Source organism: Crotalus tigris, unplaced genomic scaffold, assembly GCF_016545835.1.
Source record: "Crotalus tigris isolate CLP2741 ecotype Arizona unplaced genomic scaffold, ASM1654583v1 scf7180000017666.379230911805:20528666, whole genome shotgun sequence".
Taxonomy (NCBI): Eukaryota; Metazoa; Chordata; class Lepidosauria; order Squamata; family Viperidae; genus Crotalus; species Crotalus tigris.
The window spans coordinates 18,071,620-18,096,647 of record NW_024096552.1 but is presented as its reverse complement, the minus strand read 5'-3'; the positions used below and the strand labels follow the sequence as shown (position 1 = coordinate 18,096,647).

Genomic DNA, 25,028 nt, shown 5'->3' with positions numbered 1-25,028 from the left:
CTGAAAGATAAATTACTACCGCCTTAGAGATGTTAAGGCCATATCTTCCAGAAAAGGAACAAGAATTTAAATAGTGCTCTCTTAAATAGAGTAAGAAAATATATTTCTGTACTGCTGCTCGTGTGCATAACTATAAGAATGCAGTATATATTTGTAGCTTAATTGAACATTTGCAATGTGATTGCCAAAATTCAGTACCTATGACTACATGAATTATTGGAATCACTGCTACATTGGATTAAAAAAGAGCCGAGATGGCGCAGCAGTTAGAGTGCAGAACTGCAGGCCACTTTAGCTGACTGTGTTCAGAAGGTCAGCGGTTCAAATCTCACCAGCTCAAGGTTGACTCAGCTTCCATCCTTCCGGGATAGGTAAATGAGAACCCAGATTGTTGGGGGCAATGTAAATATATATATATACACATTGCTTACTGGTGTACACCGCTTAGAGAGTGCTTGCACCTAAATCTCATAAATAAATAAATAAATAAATAAATAAATAAAGTAAAGTTGAGAGAATATGGTATGTTCTATATAGTTTTGCAAATGTTTTGGCTTTTAGCCTTACTGGTCCACTTTTTGTTTCACATTACATTAAATCAGTTTATTGAATATAAATTAGATAATACCATAACCAAGTACTATTCTTCCTTCATTTTGACAATTGTATGTTTGACAAAACATTTTTGCTTTAACACATTATTATGTGTGTTTTGAAGCCAAAATACCTTTAAAGCAGGGGTGTCAAACTGCCGGCCCGCGTGCCAGATACGTCATCCCAAAACCGCACCCACTCCATTGCCAGCAATGGAGAAAAAGCTCTGATACGTCGCGTGACATCATGTGACATGTCTGCTTTAAAGTATCTCTTGTTTTTATGATATTATTTAAGCTTCGACTAGTTTTTTAACCCTGCCTTTATTATTTTTATAAATAATTCGAGACAGCAAACATATTCAACATATTTTCCTCCTCCTATTTTGCACACAACAAATACCCTGGGAGTTGGGTTGAGAGAGAGTATTTTTATTCTATTTTATACTGTACTGTACTGCACTGCCCTACACTATATTACAGTACCTTCCAAGAATCGTGCTTTGGATTAATGTGAAATGGAAGTTTTCGAATTAAACTTCATAGGAATGACAAATGAATTTTTTTATCCCTCTGTGTATGTTTGTATATGTTTTATGTGCATATGTGTAATATGTTTGTACTTCTGCCTTTCTTTTATAGCTCTTTCATAACTTTTTACACTATGAAATTCTTGACATAATGGCATTTCACTAGAATGAAACATGTTATATCCGAAAAGCCACTGCAGTGTGTAATCTTTCATTTGCTCTAACATTTAGCTCTAGTGATATTCAACAATATTGCTAAATTGTGGATGCATAAATAAATAAATAAGAACACATTTTATTGATTTAAGGTGATGACATAGTAATTCAAATCATAGTATGCCTAGTATTCATTTTAATAAATGATAAATGAAAGTTAGTCCTAGTGTAGAATATGGATTCCTGGTGTAGAATATAGATGTTTTAAATGGCTTTTTAAATGTGTTCATCAAAGATTTTCTAAAATTTGAAATAGTATTTAAATGATAAGATATTAAAAATACAATAAACTTCTGTTAAAACAATAACAAATCAATAGAACATTTAATATTGAAGCTGATTGGAAGCCAAATTTCACTATACTGTATTGTAACAAGATATACATGATGGATTTATTAATATTTATTCCGAAGGCCAGAGAAGAAGAAATGACCAAAAAAGTAAATAAATTAGAGGAACAGCTGGTGCATTTAAAAGAGGACTACAAAAAAAGATTGGCATATGAAGAAAGTCGGAATGGTGATGAAGTAAGTTGGTAAACATATTGGGGTTCCTAATTTTGCTTTATGTTTTTATATTTGGTTTTATTGTAGCCTCATTCATCACAGTTTGCTCATTATAATTTTTTTGTTGGTTGATTGGTTGGTTGGTTTGATTGCTATATTTGCCATCTCAGCAAGTGACTCTGGATGTCATAAAAATGCAAAAACAAATTGAAAAGAATTAAAAGAACACAAAATAAATATATATAGTTGCTGAGTAGACTATTACCATGGATATTAATATAACCAAGAAATGAGGCCCTTAGCACACTCAAGTGTCCATGTCTGGGCACGCAACCAAATTCATGGCCTTATGAAAGGCCAGGTCATCCTGACGTCTGACGGCAAATGTTCCAGAAGGCAGATGCTACAGAGAAGGCACATCTCCTAGTCACTGCCAGCCATTATTTTTTGGCTGAGAGACCTGTAACACACCCAACCTGGCAGATTGAGTTGGATGGGTGGAAACAACTGGAAAGAGATTCTAGCCCCAGTCTATGAAGGACTTTAAAGGTGATAACCAGCACCTTGAATTGCATCTAGAAGTACACTGGCAGCCAATGCTGACATAGCAGTTATATTACATGTATTGAAATCAAACAATATTAACACTGCCTCATTTAACTCTAGTCATACCTATTATTTGTCATCCTTGGCATAATGATAGTAAAACAGGTCAGAAGCTTCACTTCTATTTTTGTTTATTGTTTCAATATCTCAGAAACAGAACTATCTTTAGTTGCCTACTGTTATATGCAGGAAGTTTGAAGAAGATTAGTGTTGTATGCTAGAGTTTGAAGAAGATTAAGTTATTTAATTTACTTTCCCTTTATATTAATAGGAACAGTTACTCAAATCTTGATTTTATGGGTACTAACTTTAACTATGGATATTAACACTCCCTCATTCTTGTTCTTCCAAGTAATAATAAACAGCTTCATCCATTAAACTACAGCTTCATCTATTACAAAATAAATTTATGCTAAGAAGAAGTATTAAAAAACAGTATCTACTACTCCTTCATTGTTATAGCATTGTGTTTTTTCTGAGACAATACGGAAGTCAGATTTTGCATCCTGACCACTTATATCATTACAAAAAAATCTTGCAAATTTTTAACAGGTTTTTATATATTTTATAGATATGAGAGAAAGTTAATTTTCAGATGTGCCACAAATATTTTTTAGATTTTAGCAAGAAATTGCAGATGAAATATTAAATTATATTTCATATACTGTAAATATGAAATTACAGTTAATTTATATTATAAAATTTGAAATTGGGTATTCAGTGGAACTACAATTTATACAATGAAAAAGCATCAAAGTGTTGGTCCCCGCTATATGCTGGGTTCATAATTTCACATAAATGATTTTTCAGAAGTAAAACTGCTAAAAGCATGGGATCAGACAATATTAGTATTGCTTTTCTATATGTTCTTGACATAAGATATTAAATACTAACCACCTTATGAAAGAAATGGCATAAATGTGGGTGCAAGATATTTGTGCAATATTTTCTGTTGTATTAAACAGAAAAAAATGTTTAATAAATTTTGTCTTTTGGTCCTCCCTAGGAAAACATAGCAGAACTTCAGGTAAGAAGAGACTGGACGGCCATTTGTCTGAAATGGTATAGGGTTTCCTGCCTGAGCAGGGGGTTGGACCAGATGACCTCCAAGGTCCCTCCCAACTTTATTATTATTGTTGTTGTTGTTATTCATTTTTAATGTAGCAAGTCAGTTAAGCATTTTCCTCTAATACTTACAATAGTAATAAATAACAAGAAGATTAAATTTTGCTGTTAAAATTTTCATGTGCATGTTTTCCTAAAGAATGTGTCTGTGTTGTATTCCAGGCTCAGCTAGCCCAGAAGACAACACTTGTTAATGATTCAAAATTGAAAGAACAGGAGTTCAGAGAACAGGTAAGAAACTACTTTTGGGAGAAAAGAGATAAATTTAGTTTTAGCTCTAAAATTCATACACGATAATTTGAAAGTTTGATCAAATGCTACATAATACTGATGATTTTCTTACCCCCTCCCCTTTCTGTTGCTTTCCTCTGCAGCCTTCAAATTCTAGTTATTAACTCCATTAAAATCAAGTTCAGATCACAAATTTTCATGTTTGGAATATAAATTCTACTTGTGAAGAAAGAATACTATTCTTTTTATTTTTTTTTTCAAAATTACAATTCACTGCTTTTAATTAAATATGTGCAACCAACTTTGATGAAGTAATGCTTCCACCTTTTCTAGTACAAATTAGCATAAGTAATGCAATTGGCATTATAGCAGATTTGAAAGGCATGGATATGTATATTTTTAATATCCACTATTTTAATATTAAGGAATACTGCTGTGGTTGTTTTTAAGGTTTCCAGCATTCCATAACTTATCATTCTTATTCTAAACCAAGATCATTAATCTTGGTTAATGATTATTGTACTTCCTGACTCACTCTATTTTTAGATTCACATACTACAAGATAAGTTGAAAAATTATGAGAAGGCTGTGTATGTCACAACAGTTAAAACACCTTATAGAGGTGAGTAATTGTCTTGACACTGAAAAATAGAATATAAAATTTAAGGAAATATTTGGAAGCGTAATTCAGATTGAAATTCTATGCACGATTATCTGAGAATTAAACTGAGAATAAATGATTAGAATATTGTTAAAATAGTAGATTATTTATGAAACAGGTAATTTATATATAGATTTTCTGTTTCAATAGCAGAAAGCCATTTAAGCATTTGTAATAATAATACACATTTTTTTTGCCTTTTTGGTCAGTAATTTTACAGTAGGTTTTTTTTTATAGAATCCCCAAAATATGTATATACCAAAAGATACTAAAGAAACTTAGTAACTTACATTTAGTAGTTTAAAAAATTTGTAGAAATATTGCAAATAGTTGTCATAGATTTCTGACGTCTGTAAATATACATAGAAATCTGATCTCTTTAAGAGCAGAAACCTATTTTCATTAATATTTTGTATGTAGTTAATGTATGTACATTCCTTGTTTGAGAAAATACTGGGATTGTTACTAACACATTTATGTAAAACTGCACTAAACCCACACCTTCAGGAACCAAAAGAAGTGCCTTCATCTGGGTCCAGGCCAACCAGCAAAGCCATGTTTTTATACCCTTCGAGAAGGCCAAATGGAGGGGGCAGTTATTACCTCCTGTGGAAGAATTTTCTGCAGGAATAGGACCACAGCAGAAAAGGGTCTTTTCTTTGATCCATCTGCTTCAATTCCTTAGCAGATGAGATCTGTAGTAAGCCTCTTCTGCTACGTGAGTGAGGGAGACTTGTCCCATCAGAGAGAGATCTCTCTTCAGATACCTTGGACTTATGCCATGTATGGCTTTAAAGATAATGTCTTAACATTTTGAATTGGATCCGGAAGCAAACTGGTAAGTAGTGCAGCTCGTGCAGTAATGGTGCATTCTGCACCAGCTTTAGCTTCCATATATTCTTCCAAGGTAGCCCTATGTAGAGCATGTTGCAGTAATCCCGCTGAGAGATAACTGGGGCATGAGTGACCATGTACAGGGCCTCAGGATCCAAGGTAAGAGCATTGGTGCATAATGTGAAGTTCCGCAAAGGTTCTCCTAGCTATGACTACCATCTGGTCTTCAAGAAGGCCCCAAGATCTATCTGGGGTAATGCAACCTCATTCTGAAATAATGATGATAAACCACCAGATCCAGAGGTCCTTTGCACCCAGAGCCATTCCATCTTGTCAAGGTTCAATTGAAGCTTGTTATTCCCCCACCCAGACCCTTACAGCCTCCAGGCACTAAGAAAGGACAGTCACAGCATCGCTTGGATCACCAGAGATGGAGATATAAAGCTGTATGTCATCAGAATACAGATCATATCTTATCTCAGGGTGTCAGATAATCTCACCCAGCAATTTCATGTATATGTTAAAAAAGAGCAGAGAAAGTACTGTGCCTTTTGGCACCCACAAAGGAGTGGTCAAAGGCTGGACATCTTGCTCCTTACTAACACTGGGTTATATAAGGGAATGTTTTCTGCCATTTAAATTTCATGCACTCAAATAAAGGAAATTAATACAAATTTTAATATTACAGATCTCATGTTATTAAATGTGTACTTGTGCTTTTAAATTATGACTTCAATTTTATCTTTCTTGAAAAATTAACATATTAATTTAAAATTAATGTAATTAATGTAATATGAACATGCCTGATAGTGAGAGCCTAGTTATATAAAAGCATTAGAACAGTATCAGAAATAATATATTTCCTTTAACTACTAGACAACATTTCATAATATAATTCTTGCAGTTACGAGATTAGATAAAATTGAAATGTGACTGTTTTCAAGCAATCTCTGTTAAAAAGCATGAATAATAAATTTGTTTTTATGGTAGCATGGCAAAGAATAGACGTAGAAAGCTTGTATGGGGAGTCTGCCTGCTCCCCTAATTTTATACAGCAGAAGTTAGAAGTTAATTTATGAAGAAGAATCTGTTTCGTTTGCTGTCCCCCAAACTTTTAGGCCTGATATAGACCTTATATCTAAGGAAGATGTTTTATTTTAACATTATTCAAATATTTGAAGTAAGCTCTTCTATTAATTACTTGAAATGTGTGCTAAGTGCAAAGAGTGTATAGGTATAAATGGTTAGAATCTACCTGTTAATAAAGTAAAAAAAGTGCTATATGCCAAGATTGAAATATTCTGTGGATGCTTATGATGGATAAAGATAGTAAATTAGAGCCTTCCTGGATTCAAAAGTACAAATTCAAAATATTTTGTAAAAAAATTACTAAAGTAATTTCTATAATTTTTCTATAAGCTTGCAGTAACAGAGATCAGTATAAAGTCCCACTTTTCTTCTATGCAGATGGGAATCTTTGCCATTCAGATGTTTCTCTTTTTGGTGAACCAACTGAGTTTGAATACTTGAGGAAGGTGGTTTTCGAATATATGATGGGCCGTGAAACAAAGGTATTCTTCATATTTAAGAGCTCCTGAGTGATGATGCCAATACTTCTGAGAATGGTTGCAATATTATGATGCCATCAGAAGAGGAGGCCAGAAATGACATACCGTATTTTCCGGCGTATAAGACGACTTTCTAAGACACAAAAACCTTCTTAAAAGTTGGGGGTCGTCTTATACGCCGGAAAATACGGGTATTCTATTTTATTCCTTTACACATGTGGTTTGGTATATTACTCATCAAGTTTTCTCTCCCCCCCTCACTCAAAAAGAGTCCTTGATTGGTAGAGTGGCAGTGGGAAGAGCAATTAAACTCTAAGCTGTTTGTTTCAGCAATCCGTCCCCGCGGCTCACCTCTAGCAGGCGTGTGGTTTGCAGCTGCTTTTTGCTAACTTGAAGTCACAGGCTGATAAATGCCTGGGGGTCTCAATCTGTCTCCTCGCTGCTTCGCACTTTCTGAGCTGGAGATCAGGGTGGGAGGGAAGGATTGGAGGGAGAGGGAGGAGGGAAAGGAGGGTGTGTGTGTGTGTGTGTGTGTGTGTGTGCGTGTGCGCGCGCTTCTCCTCGCTGCTTTCTGAGCTGGGAAGGACTGGAGGAAGAGGGAAAGGAGGCCACGCCCACGCACGCACACACACACACACACACACACACGCTTTGCATTTTCCGAGCTGGAAATCGGGGTGGGAAGGGAGGATTGGAGGGAGAAAGGAGGCGTGCGTGCGTGCGTGCTTACTGGAAATCAATAGCCATTTTTACAGTACTGCACAAAAATTACTTTTTCCTTATCTCACTCCTTAATTTTCATTAATGTGCCATGAATAGCCAATGCAGATATGCATGCTTCAGCAGGTGAATCATTTTGTACAGAAATCAGCAAGGTTTAAATAAGTTAAAAATTACAACAAGCAACTACTGAAATATCTGTCAGCGCGTCCTCTTCGGTGCCCAGAAAAGAGCCGACAAACAGGAACGAATGACAAGCGAATGGCCTTTAATCCATACAGCAACAAAGTTAGCACTGGGAGTGAGTTGCTCCCAGTGCTTTACATAGGCTCCCACTTGCTGTTCCCACCCCCCCCACCCGGCAAACCAGCATCCAGCCTGTGGTGAATAAAAGCAATTAGCAGAGGCGTCACCCCCCCCCCTCCGCTTGACGTGCCATTCTCTCCATGGCATTCCAGGAAACAGTAAGGCAAGTTCCTCTTTCCCTTGCTGTCTCTCATTGTGCTCCCTGCCCCTAAGTGTCTCTGGCAGTCTGGTGTGCACGCGCACACACACACACACACACTTCTCCTTGCTGCTTTGCACTTTCTGAGCTGGAAATCAGGGTGGGGGGGAAGGATTGGAGGGAGAGGGAAGAGGGAAAGGAGGCGAGTGTGTGTGTGTGTGTGTGTGTGTGTGTGTGTGTGTGTGTGTGTGTGTGTGCGCGCGCACACGCTTCTCCTCGCTGCTTTCTGAGCTGGGAAGGATTGGAGGGAAGAGGGAAAGGAGGCATGTGTGTGTGTGCTCCTATCATCATCAGTTCAGTTTGGTTGACGGCTTAGAAAACAAACAGCATGGCAGCTCCCATGGTTTTATTGTCTTATCCTTCCTTTCAGCTTTAGAGTGAATTAGGAAAAGTTTAATCCACTTGCACTGTTTTATGTTTATATGTTTGATGACAGCCTTATGTTTATAAATGACAGTTTTTCTGCTAAGTACCTGCATGTCATAAGCATTTGAATTAAAATTACCATATTGAAATCAAATCTGATGTTTTTTAATTTTTATTTGGTGTGTGTTGGAAGAGGGGTAGTCTTATACGTTGAGTATAGCCCAAACTCTATATTTTAACTGGAAAAGTTGGGGGTCGTCTTATACGCCCAGTCGTCTTATACGCCGGAAAATACGGTACTTGAACAGAGGAAGAATGATGGGCAGATTGAACTTTCAAACAAGCCTTAGGAAGGAAATAAATGGTCTACCCCAGAGGTGTCAAACTCAATTTCACTGAGGGCCGCATCAGCATTGCGGTTGCCCTCGGGGGGCCAGGTGGATGTGGCCAGGGTGTGTGCGGCCTACTGGGTGGGCGTGGATGGAGTGGGTATGGCCTACTGGATGGGCATGGCCAGCTCTACATCATTCGCATCAAGGGTGCCTGTGGGGCCCTGGGCAGGAGTGGGACAAATCTGAAGGTCTCTGGCAGAAGGGGGTGGGACTGGGGCAAGCACCAAGGCATGGTCCATTTCTTCATTCCTCACAAAGGGTGACACCTCCCTACCATGCAACCAGAGGGCAGGGCCAACAGCAGGGGCTGGTTCCTCGCTGTTTCTAGACAGCCTTGTGGAGCTACGACTGAATGTGTTTCAGTATAGATGGCCACCACAAAATTGTACATTGGCTCCCGGCCGGCCTGGGTCAGGGCCAAGGCAGTGGGGGCTGTTCTCTCACTTTTTCCAGGATGGTTTCACGGGCCACATGAAACCACTTTGCGGGCCGCATCCAGCCCCCGGGCCTTGTGTTTGACATGTCTGGTCTACCCAATGATTTTTGGCAGCTTTTGACAAAATTATTTATTTAAGCAGTCTACAACATTATATTATACTACTACTACTACTACTACTACTACTACTACTACTACTACTACTACTTCAGAATTCAAACAGACAAGCACCTGCAACATAACACCCTGGACTTAACAATTGTCGATAAGAAAGACAAAAAAGTCTGGATAGTGGACGTGGCAGTACCTGGAGACAGCGGAATAGACAAGAAAGAACTGGAGAAGATAACAAAATACAAAGACCTACAAATAGAAATAGAAAGACTGTGGCAAAAGCAAGCAAGGGTAGTACCAATAGTAATAGGTGCCTTGGGTGCAATCCCAAAACTACTGGAGCACCACTTGAACACCGTTGGCATTGACAAATTCGCTATTAGTCAATTGCAAAAGGCAGTCTTACTAGGAACTGCTTCCATTCATATCTGTAATACCATCAAACATCCACATCTGCCTATCTCAGGTCCTTGGCAAGGACTCGATAGGTAGACAAAATGCCAAATCCAGTCTGAACATCTGGCTGACTGTGCGATGATCGATATAATAATAATAATAAAAGTTGGAAGGTCCCTTGGAGGTCATCTAGTCCAACCCTCTGCTCAGGCATGAAACCCTATACCATTTCGGACAAATGGCTGTCCAGTCTCTTCTTAAAAACTTCCAGTGTTGGAGCGTTCACCGCTTCTGGAGGCAGGTTGTTCCACTGGTTAATTGTTCTAACTGTCAGGAAGTTTCTCCTTAGTTCTAGGTTGCTTCTCTCTTTAGTTAGTTTCCACCCGTTGCTTCTTGTCCTGACTTCAGGCGCTTTGGAAAATAGCTTGACTGCCTCTTCTTTGTGGCAGCCCCTGAGATATTGGAACACTGCTATCATGTCCCCCCTCGTCCTTCTCTTCGTTAAACTAGACATACCCAATTCCAGCAACGGTTCCTTATATGTTTAGCCTCCAGTCCCCTAATCATCTTTGTTGCTCTTCTCTGTACTGTTTCTAGAGTCTCAACATCTTTTTTACACCGTGGTGACCAAAACTGGATGCAGTATTCCAAGTGTGGCCTTACCAAGGCATTGTAAAGTGATATTAATACTTTACGTGATCTTGATTCTATTCCTCTGTTAATGTAGCCTAGCACTGTGTTGGCTTTTTTGGCAGTTGCAGCACACTGCTGGCTCATATTTAAGTGATTGTCCACTAGGACTCCGAGATCCTTCTCACAGTTACTACTATTGAGCAAGGCATCCCCTATACTATACCTGTACATTTGGGTTTTTTTGCCTAAATGTTGAACCTTACTTTTTTAACCATTGAATTTCATTTTGTTGGATAGCGCCCAATGTTCAAGTCTGTGCACATCCTCTTGTATCTTAAGCCTATCTTCTGGAATGTTGGCTATTCCTGCCAGCTTGGTGTCGTCTGCAAATTTGATGAGTTCCCCATCTATCTCCTCGTCTAAATCATTGATGAAGATGTTGAAGAGTACTGGGCGTAGAACAGAGCCCTGGGGCACCACACTACACACTTCCCTCCATGTGGATGCAGTTCCATTGAAGACCACATGCTGAGTATGGCTGATCAGCTAGCTACGAATCCATCTGTTGGTGATGCTGTCTAACCCACATTTTTCTATCTTGTCAAGTAATAAATGTGATCTACTTTATCAAATGCCTTACTGAAGTCCAAGTAAATTATATCCACAGTATCCTCTGATCCACTAATTTTGTCATTTGGTCAAAGAATGCAATAAGATTTGTCTGGCATATCTGTTTTTGACAAACTCATGTTGGCTTTTAGTAATGACTTTGTTTGCCTCTAGGTGTTCGCTGATTCGTTGTTTGATTATCTTTTCCAGAATCTTCCCAAGTATTGAGGTCAGGCTGATAGGTCTGTAATTTCCTGGATCCATTTTTCCCCCTTTTTTGAAGATAGGAACTACATCAGCTCTTTTCCAATCCTCTTTTCCAGTCCAGTGCTCCAGGATCTTTGAAAAATATAGTTCAGTGGTTCTGAGATCACATCTACCAGTTCCTTAAGAACCTTGGGGTGTAATCCATCTGGTCCTGGTGATTTGAAGTCGTCTAGGCTGGATAGGTACTCACTTATCATTTTTTTTGCCTATCTTAACTTGTGTTTCTATTCTATTTATTATGGCACTAGTTTTTATAGGTTCGTCTATTTTTTCCCTTTGTGTGAAAACAGATGCAAAAAACGAGTTAAATAGTTCTGCTTTGTCCCTGTTGCTTGTCACCTTCTTGCCACTTTCTCCCACTAATGGGCCAATCATTTTCTTCACTTTTTTCTTGTTTTTTACATGTTGAAAGAAGGGGTTTTTTTTGTTATTTTTGACTTTGGTTGCAAGCCTTAGTTCATTCTCCAGCATGATGAGTGTAGAATCAACCGGTGGGTTATCTCAGCCTTCCTGCTCAGTTAAGACTAAGTCAGAATTTTAGCCACGCCTCCTTCTGGGTTGACCTTCCCAGTTTTTGACTTAATCTCAGCTCAGTAGGACGCAATTGTTTTGGCTCCACAGTTTAGACTAGGTTATAGGAATTAGTTAGTAGATTGATCAGTTTCATATTTCCAATTCTAATTATTTCAGATTAATTCTTTAGACATTTGGCTCCAAATTAGTAAAATTATTTCTTGCAGCTGACTGCAGCTTCGGCTGTTATTTTTCTTCTAATGTATTAATTACTATATAAAACTTATAAAAGCTGTAAAACTAAGAAGTTAAGATAGCAGAATCTTAAACCTGGCCTAGTAGTCATTGCAATTCCATCAAGTGAGGCAGTAGTTTCAGTGCAGTGGCATTTGCAAGAAACTACAGTGATATCAAACTGACATAGGGGGTGACATCACACAAATGCTACAATTACATACTTACATGTAAATTATTTATACTAAATTATTTATATTAAATTATTTATTATTATATAATAAACCACAGTATTTGCATGAGGTAAGAAGTATACAAGTTACTGTATTTGTGCAATATCATCAGATATGTGTGATCATTCCTCACCCCAGCCTCTATGCAGATACCTTGAACGGAAGCTATAAACCATGGCTTCATTGTTATAGTAGCCATAACTTTGAATCAATGCTTAAGGGCAGCCCAAGGAACAACATATCCTAATAATCAAGGGATATTTTTATTACTATGTTTAAAGTAAAACTGCCCTCATTTAAGAACAGCTTCAAAAGATGTGCCAATTGAAGAAAGAAAAAGGTATAAAGCCTATCGTCATCCTTAAGCTTCTGTACATACTTGTTTTAGGAAATACACTTTTATTCAGGATAGGTTTCTTGGACCAGTGAGTACTTTGTCACAGGAGCTCTATATTAATAGAATTCATATGCTATGGGGTGTTTCCAATCTATTTCTTCACCTAGACCCTGATTAAAACTGGCATGGGCATTCCTGATTAACATGGACGAGAAAGAATACTGGGCTTTCTTTCTCAAGACACCATTTGAAGAATAACTTGTAGGGCTATTGTGTGTTTGTTGCATGTAGAACTGACCATGCTAACTTTGCTTTCATGTTTAAAGGAATCAACAATTAAAATAGCAAGAAACTATATTCTTCCTAAGTAAAGCAAAAGTGTATAGTTGGTAGACTTTTATTATTAATTTCAAAAATCTTGACAGCTATATTTCTCTAAATTGAGTTATTTCTTGGTAAGTGTTCTTAATTTCCAATAGTTCTTTCCATTACCATTTTATGAGGAAAGTTAACATGCATTTGACAAATGTACAAAGATCCATGCATTGTGTCATTTACTTTAGTCATATCATCCATTATTTGACTTATATGTTCAATAACACACTTGATTTTATCAAGTCCACTCCACATCAGATTACCTTAAGTTTAAAAGTTTGTGAATTTTTAATATTTCTATATAACAATGATCTGTTCTCTACACAAATCAAATAAAGAGAACTCAATCAAAGAAATTGTCAAAACACTATGCTTGTTTTATTCTTATATCCTTTCCCTTACATTCCAAATTTGCCAGATTCATTACTAAGTGGACTCTTAGACTTTCCTTCACCCAACATGGTTTTGATTATCTAAGGCTTTCACACAATACTTTTAATAGACAAAAAGCCTTAGATGTGCTTATATCACATGCTATAAACCTACTGTCTTTGACAATATTTATTTGTTTATTTGATTTACTTGCTGTCCATCTCTTCTGTTAAAAAAGAATGGAGAAAGTATGAAGCCCTGCAGCATGCTATAAAGGAGCAATTGTGGCTGGATCTCTCATTCCCTATCAAGATCTATTGGGGTTGGCTTTGGAGAAAGGAGCCAAAACAGCACAAAATTGCACCACCTAGCCCCAGATTCTGTAGCCAGTCCAAAAGGATATCATGGTCAATGATATCAAAGGCTGCTGACAGGGCAAAGTGGGCAAGGATAGTTGCACTATTTCTATCCTGCTTTCAGCATCAACAAATGAACCTAATACTGTTTCTGTCTCATAACTCCTGACTGGAAGGGTTCACATAATCCGTTTCATCCAGGACCCTCTAGAGCTGCTAAGCAATTTTCTAGCACCACTATAAAGGAGAGATGGAAAAATGGATGAAAATTATTCAAGCAATGGTTTTTGGAGGATGGGACAAATCAGGACCTCCTTAAAAGATTCCAGGAACGCCTCATCCTGCAGTGAAGAATTTATCACTCCCTGAGCCCACCTGGCTGTTACCATCCTAGCAGCTTTTACAAACCAAAACGGGAAAGGGATCTAATTGACAGGTGATTGCACTGATAACGTTGAGAGTCATGTCTACTTCAATAGATCAACAGGATCAAATAGTTCCCAGATAATTGGGCAAGATCTTTCCCCAAGCATCTCACATGGCCCTGCAGCACAGACAGGTTCCAACTATCTGTCTGTCTGAATGAATGAATGAATCTGAGTGATTTTGTTTATCAGGTGTTGAACAAATTTGTCTGCATATATTTAAACCAGTATACTGTAAGCTGGGTTTTATCCCAAACATGTTTATACCAATTTATGCAAACTAGAATCTCTAATCTTGATACAATCTTCCAAAAAAACCTACTTTGATTTCTCCAATCTAAGACCTTCATACTTTATGTTGTCAGGCAACACTGAATCAGTACAATAGATAAAATAACAGATCATATACCACTATAAATATGAACATTTATAGGACAATATTACTGAACATAATCCAGCAAAATGTGGCTGAAAACCTATACCGTAAATGCCGGCGTATAAGACGACTTCTGCGAGCGCTGAAATCGGCGCCAAAGACGGGGGTCGTCTTATACGCCGAGTCATCTTATACGCCGGAAATACTGGTAGTTTCCAGCGTATAAGACGACGTTCTAGGAATGCGGCCCGGCTATAAAGATGGGGGTCGTCTTATACGCCGGGTCGCCTAATACGTCGGCATATACGGTACTAATTTGAGAGGTAATTCCAGGATTGTGGAATGGAATATTTTGAACGATATATGCATAAATTTAGGCTGAACATCTTCTTTTAAGTGATTAAATTTCTATTTTTTTAATTTAGTAGAAGAGAAGATGCATTGTCTATAAATTATTCTGTCTTCTTGACCCCCAACAATTCTTTTCACTGAGTTTCAGTATGGAATGTGTAGTTTGAATTGTTTAGTCTTAATAAGTAAATATCATTCCTTTGATTCATGTGACCACAAAAATTAGATTACAAATTATCATGGAATAAGAAACAAATACATGCTTCTATTTTTTTTTTTACCATGCTTCCATTAGTATTACTAAGACTTAATATATAACATTTCATAAAGAAATAGACTTGGGTGTTTGAACACTATTTCCTTTGTTCACGTTTTAGACAATGGCAAAGGTTATAACTTCAGTGCTGAAATTTCCTCCTGATCAAACTCAGAAGATCTTAGAACGAGAAAATGCTCGAACATTGGTAAGGATTGATAAGAGGATTTAGAGCACAGGTAGTTCTCAATTTACTACCATAGCAAACCCAGAATTTTGATCTTAAGTTATTATCAACAAGCAGCCACACTATGTAACTGATCATGATTTTATGATAGTTTTTGCAACAGTTATAAAGTGAGTTACCACAGTTATTAAGCAAAACAGATGCTGTTAAGTGAATCCAGCATATTCAATGGGAATTTTTTTGCTGGAAAACAAGAAAAAAATGCCAGAAACAGGCAAAAATGGTTGCAAATCATGGTCATATGACAACAGAATGCTGCAACTGGGTATAAATGTGAGTAGGTTGCCAAGCAACCAACATATTATCACTTGACGGGCAAAAAGATGCAGTTAATTATAACCGTGGACAGACCATAAGTAGCTTTTAAAAGTCTATTATAACTTCCAATGGTCATTAAGCAACAGGTCATAAATAAAGGAGTATATTAACAATTTGGACAGTATTGGAATTTTCCTGTTATAGAAGTGACAAATATAACAGACATTAACGTATAATATTTTTAGTGAATATGTTGATAAAAATATGTGATGTCTATATCAGTATATATGTATTTGATATGCCTGTCTCACAATTAAACAGGGAGTCTGAGGAAATCTACACAACCTAAATGTGACGAAATCCAGTAAAATTGGGAAAAAGAAATTTTATGAAAATTTGTGCTAAATGAACAATTTATATTTAATTCCATGTCTTCCATATTTTCTTATTTTTATACTGAACAAACTGAAATGAATGATATAGTTTTCTTATTTTGCACAAAAGAATAGGTGTTTGTCAACTGCAGAGGTCAAATCAGATCTTGACATATTGATGTCTATTTAAAAAAGAGGAAGTATTCTATGAGTTGTATTCTCTGTTAACTTTATTTATTCATTTATTTATTAAATTTCCCTATCTCACTATCAAGCAACTCTGGGTGGCTTACAGAATCATAAAATAAGAATACAAAACAGTTAGACCATTAAAAACATTGACTGTTAAAACATTTGTGGACATAGCTATTAAGTTATCTGACAATTGTATAGAAGTCATTTGCCACTGTTTCTTCATAGATATGTTTCAACTTCCCAATTTATTCTACAGCCCGTTTTCTCACTTCCACACTAATAATCCTGGGATTTCCTTTCTATTCCAAACATTTGTGGACCATTTAGGTCTTCATCTTTTTTAATTTTCCATTTGAATGTGTTAGATGAGTTAGTAGGAGTACAATATTGGATGCAACATTTCATTTTGAAATAATCCAAAATGGGATTATTTATTTGGAAAAAGCAAAACTTTTATTTTATGATCTCATTTGTATAATAGCAGACTTATCAGAGCACAACTGAGAGATCAAAATCACTGTTAGGTATTCTTATTTAGAAAGGTTGTGCAGATTTAAATGCAACACTAGTGTGTTACACAAAACTGCCTTTGAAATTAAGTATCTTTAATTGCCTGGAATTAACTTCAGCAGTATGCTGGATGTTATGCAGAACATAGACATACTGCGCTTAATGTCAAGAATAGTATTTGTCTTGACCAATAGCCATAGCTAGAAATAAATATGCTTTTCTGTAGTCACGTCTGCTTCGATTAACACACTAACCCAATAAGCTATTCTTCTGGCTTTATAGTTCACTTCACCTCCCGTGGTATCTTCTGAATAAATCATCAATCAGTGCTTTAGTTAGTACGTAGGTGAGTGTTACATAATATTTGTTTTTCCTTTTCTTTCACTAAAACAGTAGTAATTTCTTCATGCCTTAGTGATCATGCTTCATTCTTACTATTTTTGTTTTCTAAAATAACTTTCCTAACGAACTTTAACTCCTTTAAAACAGTGGAATTTGTACATACCTGCAGCATAAGATCAAAAGAAAGCATGCTCTAAAAATGAAAATGGCACTAATTAGCTACCGTGTTTCCCGAAAATAAGCCCAGGTCTTATATTTATTTTTGGTCCAAAAGACCCATTAGAGCTTATTTTTGGAGGGTGTCTTATTTTTTTCACCACAAGGCCCAACCCGGCCGGAATCCCGCCCCATTGGTTGACTCAGGTTTCCCTCGGTGGGGGAGGAAGGCTTTGGAAACTGCCTTTTCATTTACATTCATCATCAATATTGTAATCTGTTCCTTTATTTTTTTTTAAAAAAAAATGTTTTGTATTTACCACAATTAGCCTCCTTGATCGCCAATGGGAAGGCGCAGTGTGAATTCTGTGCATGAGCCGGGGAAATACAGACACACGCACTCTCAAAGCTCACGCCACTTCCTCGCTTGGGACGCACCACTGCTTTACGTGAGCATTCAACTTTGTAGCTTAGCTAAACTGTTAAGCTGCAGCAGGCTGCAGGCTTCCCGAAGCTCATGGGAACTGCGGTCTGCCGCAGCTGAAGAGTTTAGCTGAGCCACAAAGTTGAACGCTCACATAAAGCAGTGGTGCGCCCCGAGCGAGGAAGCGGCAGAAGCTTTGAGAGTGCATGTGTCTATGTTTCCGTGGCTCATGCACAGAATTCACACCACACTTTCCCATTGGCGATCAAGGAAGCTAATCATAGTAAATGCAAATCATTTTTTGGAAAAATAAAGGGATCGATTACAACAGACATGTCAAACTCGCGACGTCATGTGACGTCGCACGTGACATATCGGGACTGTTTTGCCATTGCCAGCAATGGGGTGGGCACGGCTTCTGCATGATGTGTCTGGCCCATGGGCTGGCGGTTTGACATCCATGGATTATATTGATGATGAATGTAAATAAAAAGGCAGTTTCCAAAGGCTTCCTCCCTCACTGAGGGAAACCTGAGTCGCCTCCCAGAATGGGATGTCTCAGGATGCCCAGCTTTGTTTCCCGCCCTTCTGCAGAGGAAGAGAAAGCCGGCAAAGCCCACAGGGCAGTGCAGGCCACCTCCAGAGGCTGCTTCAGGATGAGGGTGAAAGAGAGAAGCTGCTGGTTGAGGCCCCAGCCAGTCCCCATCCCCATCTGCCTGCTGGATTCCCCAGTGCAGGGCAGGAATAGAAAGGAGGCAGCCTCTGTTTGCCTCAGGCCCCAGCTCTCTTAACATTCAGGCCACCTCGCAGCAGCAGCACTAGCAGCAGGCGGTGGGGGGGGGAGGTATGTGATCTGGCTTGCCAAAAAACCTACAGTGGGACAGAGTGGGTGGAGTCTTAAGTAGGGCTTACTTTTTGAGGTAGGGCTGATATTAGGCCCAACCTCAAAAATTAATCTGGGTCTTATTTTCTGGGTAGGTTGTATTTTCAGGGGAACACAGTAGAAGCCATTGCAATTTACAGTCGCAATTCAAAAAGCAGAAGGGCAGTGATAACAAATTATACTTGTAGGTAAAATACATGGAATTACTTTATAACATGAAAGCTATTATTTTAAAATTATTAATAATTTTAAGCTAATACAGAGATCCAGTCTGCTGTAATGACTAAGGCACCAGATTAAAACTGGGAGACTTGAGTAATAGTTCTGCCCTAGATATAAAGCCAACTGGGTAACTTGCCAGTCATTTTCTCTCAGCTTTATAAAGGATACAGTGACAAGCCATTTACAAAATCTTGCCAAGAAAACTGCAGGAACTTGTCCACACTGTCAAGAATCAACACTGACTAGAAGCCAATACCAGCACTGTCGCATTTGCACACACAAAAGCTATTAAAGCAAATGCCGCAATTCATATTAAACTTCAGAAGGGCATAAAGTACAAAAAGAAAATACAGTCAGTTATAGGCTGCATGTCACTTACATCCCTGGTAATAGACACCTCCCTCCCTTGTAATGTGTTGTGTGTTGCCAAACCAAGATGTCTGCTGCCTTTTCACTGTTTTATTGTGACTTTTCCTTTCATATGCTGTCTCCCTTAACTCCCACTGACACTCTGAAAAATAATTGTTTGCCAACATATTAGTGGCGCTGATGATTAAGATTAATGTATTTGTCTTATAATTAGTTAGCAGTATATTTACAAATATTTGCATGCTATGCATTCGCACAATTTATAACATTTCTTATCTGTCTCTTTCCCCTTCCCCCTTTTCTCTCCAATTCTTTTCTAGCTCTGGTTTTGATCCTTATGTTGAAGAACTTGCAACATATGCACTTTGTAAAAGATTACAGAACTTGGAAATCAGATCATACCCTCAAATTAGCTCTTTGAAGTATGGAGTAGACAGAATAGCTTTGAAAGGAATACAGCAAGGAAGGAAAGATTGACAGTTGGGACTATGAATATGTTAACTTTTTGCCTTTAAGAAAGATTATTCATCAAGTGCTGTGTGCTTCATTTGGATATAATTTTCAGTTTAGCTTTATAATTTTTTTTAAAGGAATCAAAATATTTTCCTTCAATAGAGCTTTCACAAAAATGAATGATTCTATTTATTTTATTGTGGGTTTTGTCTCATATATTACATATTGTCTGAAATAATTTTGCAATACATTCTGAATAGGGAATTGGCTATTTTCCTTCTATTGTTCATTAAAAGCCTCTATTTTTAAGCTTTTGCTTATAATGAATCCAGATTGCAAGACTTCATTTATTAATATATAGCTTTTGTACTATATTTTGTGAGAAATAAATTTACACTCTTAAAATTTGTAAATAGATACTATTTACTTGTATTATAAGTTGATCTCTGATTGTTGGCAACACTAATCTTGCAGAGCTGGAAAAAAATAAAACTTTATTTACTGTACAGTGCTGCAGCTGATGCTTTTTCAAAAGTTAGGACTTGATTGCTAATTGCTTTATTGTGTGCAAAGGGATAAGATTTTGCTTTTAAATGTGTATAATGGGAATGATGCTTTTATAGATATAGATATGAATAAAACAGTTCCTTGGCTGACCCACAATATAATACATTAAAGCAGGATATCAGTTAGTTTGGGACAATTATTTGATCATTGGACATTTACTGAGCTGAGTATCAGTCATTGATGTTTGCAGTGAATAATTCTTAGAACAATGAGGGAATGTTTTTCAGATCATAGGAAATAAAACCAGCCATCCCTCAATTCCTCTTTAGAATTGTAATTCTGAAGTTGGATGTTAAATTGCACAGAACAAAAATGTTTCAGCTGATATTTTAAATGTATTTTAAGTTTAGTTTTTAACTTGTTGCTTTAATTGGATTTCTCCTCCTTTTCCCATCCTCTCCACCTTAGTGCACCAAAATAATAATATTATTAAATTATTTTAATAATAATTACAGGGAAGCTGTATCCAATAGCGATGCAATATAAAAAAAATGCAGAAAATTTAAAACTTTGATATTATATATGCTAACAACATCAAGAACACTCTATGCACAAAAATGGCAGGATACTTTGATTCCCACAATGGATGTACGGCTGCAAAACTTGACAAATTTAGCAGAGGTGGCTAAATTGACTGCTTTGATTAAAAGAAAAGAATACAATTAGTTTTGTTTCTACTTGGAAACCACTTCACCTGTCAAATTCTAGTGGTGTCTATATTGCTAATGAAATTTATTCATTAACACTTGCAAGGTGATGCTTTGAATTGAATCATATTGAATGAAAGTTGGGGAAAAAATCCCATGAGCCAGTAATATAGAAGAAAGATTTTAAGGTAAGTTCAGAAAATAATTGACTACCAGAAAAAGGTTTGGCTGCTAAAAAAAAAATAGACACTAATATCTAAAGAGAATGTGAGGGTTTCACCATGGCCAGCTAATAGCCAATAGGTTCTGGGATTTGAAGAGAATGAACACCAAAGAGATTTTATTAAATATAAATTAAGATAGTTTCATAGGATTTTTTTAAAAACTATTCCTCATCTCTATAGGTGACATGTCTTTCTCAATTTTGAGTCCTCTACTAGAGGCCTGGGAGTTTGAGGGTTCTGTACAATATCTTAACTTTTCCTAGCACTTCTGGATAGAGAACTCTGATGTTGTTTCTGAGATCTATTGAGCCACTCTCCCAGCTTAGGAGTCACAGCCCATGTCCTCCTACCATCATAGGGACCATTTTGGTTATTATTTTCCATACCCTGTTTCCATATTCTATTTTTAACAGTACTCTTTGGTAATGTGTTTATATTGTTTCACTATGTTGTTGTAAACCACTCAGTCACATAGATGAGAAATTTAATAAACCTCTCTAGATCTGGAATTAGCTGCCTGCTTATGTAGCACTTCCCCAGTTCTGTATCAAGATTTAAAATATCTGGGACTTTTGATAAAACTTCATCAAATTTGTGGGCAGAGGAAATTGAGTGAAGAGTCTTTCTGAATTTCTCAAGGGAAGAAAGACTTCTCCAGCCATTTCTTCAAGAAAAAGAAACATTTTTAACAATAGTTCTGTTTTACTCAAAAAGCCTAGCAGAAAGATTTTCCTCATGATATCTTCTTTTGAGTGTTGATTCAAGCCAAGAAGGCTGAAGTTGATGGGAGAAAGGATTGCATGATGACAGGCAAGAGAGTCACAAATCATGGTTTGCCTGTATCTAAATGAGAAAATTCTGCATATCAGCATGAGCATTTCTCTTTTCTCTTTTGATAAGATTTCTAAAGCAAATACATCTTTACATGAATAAGTAGTAATAGTAGGGAAATATTCAGGAGAATGATCTTTCCAGCACTTCGTTACCATTATAAACTCTGTTAAGTTTACAGCACGAGAAACTTTACAAAACAATAATTAGAACAAATTATAAAACTATACTTTACAAATAAGACAAATCCTAAGAATCCCTGTCAGTTCATTAAAAAATATACTACTCATATAATCTCTGGGGGAATACCAAATTTTTCTCTTAAGGGATGTCAGTATTATCTAGTTTTATGATTGAGGATATATGGTTGGCTTCTGAAGAATCATGTACACACTTGCTATATTTTTTTCCAGCCAGCAGGAAGAACCTCTTCTCTCAAACTGGTCATAAGTACTAGTTTAAACTAAGAATAGACATATTAACATCACACAACTGAAGAAACTACCAGAGATATGTAGTGTTCTGTATAGCTCTGGACATAAGGTCATCTCTTCTGAAACTTCCTTCTAATCTTGTTGGAACTGAGCCACAGCCAAATATTGGGGAAGGTCTGTCAGGAGTCCAGAATAAATAAGAATAAGGACTGTTAGTAAAAATGTGACAGTTAAGAAAGTAAAGTATTAGATAGCAAAAGTGGGCAAATGGCCCGTTTCGATGTGATGAGCTGTTTGCTGCCTCGCGTATTGTGGCCAATACTGCTGCAATGTGGCTCGGCTGAAAGCGGCCATGGAACAAGTGGGGCAGGTTCCCCCCCTCATGAGCCGCATGGCTTGCCCTGCTGTCACCGCTATTTCCCACTCCACCCCCGCACGGATAGCCCTGCCTTCGCCGTTTCCCCCCTATCCCTGCATGGATCGCCCTGCCACCATTGCTGCTTTGAAAAGGCCTGTGGAGCCCGGATCGGGTTGCTGGAGGGCTGCAAAATTGCTCTGTGGCCATGGATCTGAGCTCTGGAAGCTTCGAAAAGGCCTCCAGAGCCTGGATTGGGCTGTTGGCAGTCTGCAAAATCGCTCTGCAGGCATACCTGGACTTGTGCTGGCAGCTTCCGTTCAAAAAAAGGTGCCTGCGTTGTATGAGAAAAAAAGGCCTGCCTCCACCATCCAGCCAAGATCCACCCAGCTCTTGCAGCTGCTCCCTGACTCCCAGTGCAGAGAGAAAGAGAGCGAGAGCGCAGGCGCACGTGGAAAGGCGAGAGGAGCTGCCCGGCCCCACCTCCCTCTGGGGTGATAGTGCACGTGCCACAGGGACGGCTCTGCGTGCTGCCTGTGGCATGCGTACCATAGGTTTGCCTGTGTATGAAATTGTTTATTTATACAGACTCCCATTTTCTCAGCAGAAAAAACAATTCCAAAGCTGATTTGACATGACTGTCTAGTGACCAGGCACTAAACCCATTTTTTGAAAGGCAAAGAAAATGACTTGGCCAGAAAGTAAATTTGATGATGCTCAGTGAAATCTCCCCCATCCATTCATTTTCCTTAGAAGCACATTTATACACAATATACACTTGAGTATATGCGTCTTCAAAATAAGTCCTTAGGGGGTTCCTTCACAGACCTTACTTTTCATTTGTCTTTTTTTTTCTGGGTGGGTGATCAAACAGTTAAAAATATTGGGGTTCAAGCATATTTCTATGTCATATGTAGGGCTCAATGGCATTATTAGGGGAAAAAATGACGGTAGCATTCCAGCTTCCAATTTATTTTTTTAAAATGAAGGGTTTTTTTAAAAAAATATGAATGCTAAGAACATTGATACTTGCAGTTGCTGTGTAGAAACACTGATGTTAGGCAGCTCCTTGAGCTGCCTTTTCTATATACCTAAAATTAAAATCTTCTATACTAGAATCTAGTATTCTATTGCTTTTCTGTACTTATTGAACTTGCAATAAGAAGCAAGTTAGGTGATTACCTACAGCCAAGGAGACTTCGGATCTTGTATTCCAATGATTCCCATGATAGTTTTCCTTTTTCAAATTAAATTCAGGTTCTATTACCCTAGTATTATTTAAATAATATACACTACTCCAATTTTGTATGGGCTTCTACTGTGGTTTGGGACACAGTGCGTATTTGTGTGGTAAATCAAACCCTAAATGAATATATTGATAAATGGGATGAAATAAAATTTACATTATTTAGTCTTGGTATAAGGATCCATGTCTGGTACTTCAGTACATTCTGCTATAGCTCCTTCTGATTCAGCTGGTTCTTCTATGAATAAGAATTTGAACAATTTTGTGGCTGGCTATATGCATATTTGGCTGAAGAGAAGAAAAGGACAATAAATCAGGAGTAAATTTATCCCCAATCTATAAACAAGGACATCTGCATTTCCATAGCCCTTAAACTGTGCTGAATGAAGAGTTACAATCTTTCGGTGAGGCTGCAAATCCTTAAATAGAATACATTAAAAAAGCAGGTGTGATTTATGGTTGAGTTGGAATATAGAGAAATGCTTCTGAAAGCATTAGAAAAATTTAAAAGGAAAAGGAGATATCCTTTAAATGTTTACCTCTTTTATTTTACATTTGACTTTGCTTTGAACTTGAGAAGAAGAATATTTGGAAATTGTAATTAATTGAGATCTAACAAGGGAGCAACTACTCAAAGACAGATAACTGAAGTTCCAATATTTAAATACCACAATATGGCCTGTTCAATCAAAGCAGCTGATTCTGCTAAGTGAAATGAAAGCATATTGCAGTATACTGCTAGGTTGATGGCATTACATATCAGTATTAATCTATGTTTATACCCATAGTATATCACGATGCTGTCAACTCTATAAATCAGCATGGCTGCAGCCATTTTCCTTCTCATTCTAAGTTGCCATATAGAACGGAGGGAGGGGGGTTGCCCAAGTGCTTTGTTAGTCAAAATTATCTTTTGTCCCATAGGAAGCAAGATCATCAGCTATTCCCAAGACTAGGGACTGGGCATTGCATAAAAAGCCTGCCAAATAATCATATTGGGGAACATAGTTGCTTGCACAGCTTTTGTGGGGTGGGACATTTAACTTTGTATTGGAAAATTGTTACTTGTGTATCCAGACTTGGTTTCACTCTTGACTATGCCAATGCTTTGTAACTAATAAACATCTTCTTTGAGGAATTTGCAAACCTTGGAAT

The 25,028-nt window shown here is 37.4% G+C and overlaps 1 protein-coding gene across 16 annotated transcripts in view; it reads left to right on the top strand.

The window, feature by feature from the left end:
* Positions 1-25,028, top strand: part of LOC120305282 (golgin subfamily A member 4-like) — a 162,415-nt gene that overhangs the window by 74,668 nt on the left and 62,719 nt on the right. For 8 of the 16 annotated variants that reach the window (XM_039336852.1, XM_039336859.1, XM_039336849.1 and 5 more), the window contains 6 exons: positions 1,753-1,866; positions 3,458-3,478; positions 3,739-3,807; positions 4,354-4,429; positions 6,770-6,873; positions 15,258-15,344. In XM_039336852.1, coding sequence (XP_039192786.1) covers positions 1,753-1,866; positions 3,458-3,478; positions 3,739-3,807; positions 4,354-4,429; positions 6,770-6,873; positions 15,258-15,344 — 471 coding nt within the window. Of the gene's footprint in view, positions 1-1,752; positions 1,867-3,457; positions 3,479-3,738; positions 3,808-4,353; positions 4,430-6,769; positions 6,874-15,257; positions 15,345-17,002; positions 17,067-19,436; positions 20,078-25,028 lie in introns of those variants that run through there. The other 8 variants (XM_039336851.1, XM_039336854.1, XR_005555994.1 and 5 more) reach the window with 8 other exon arrangements.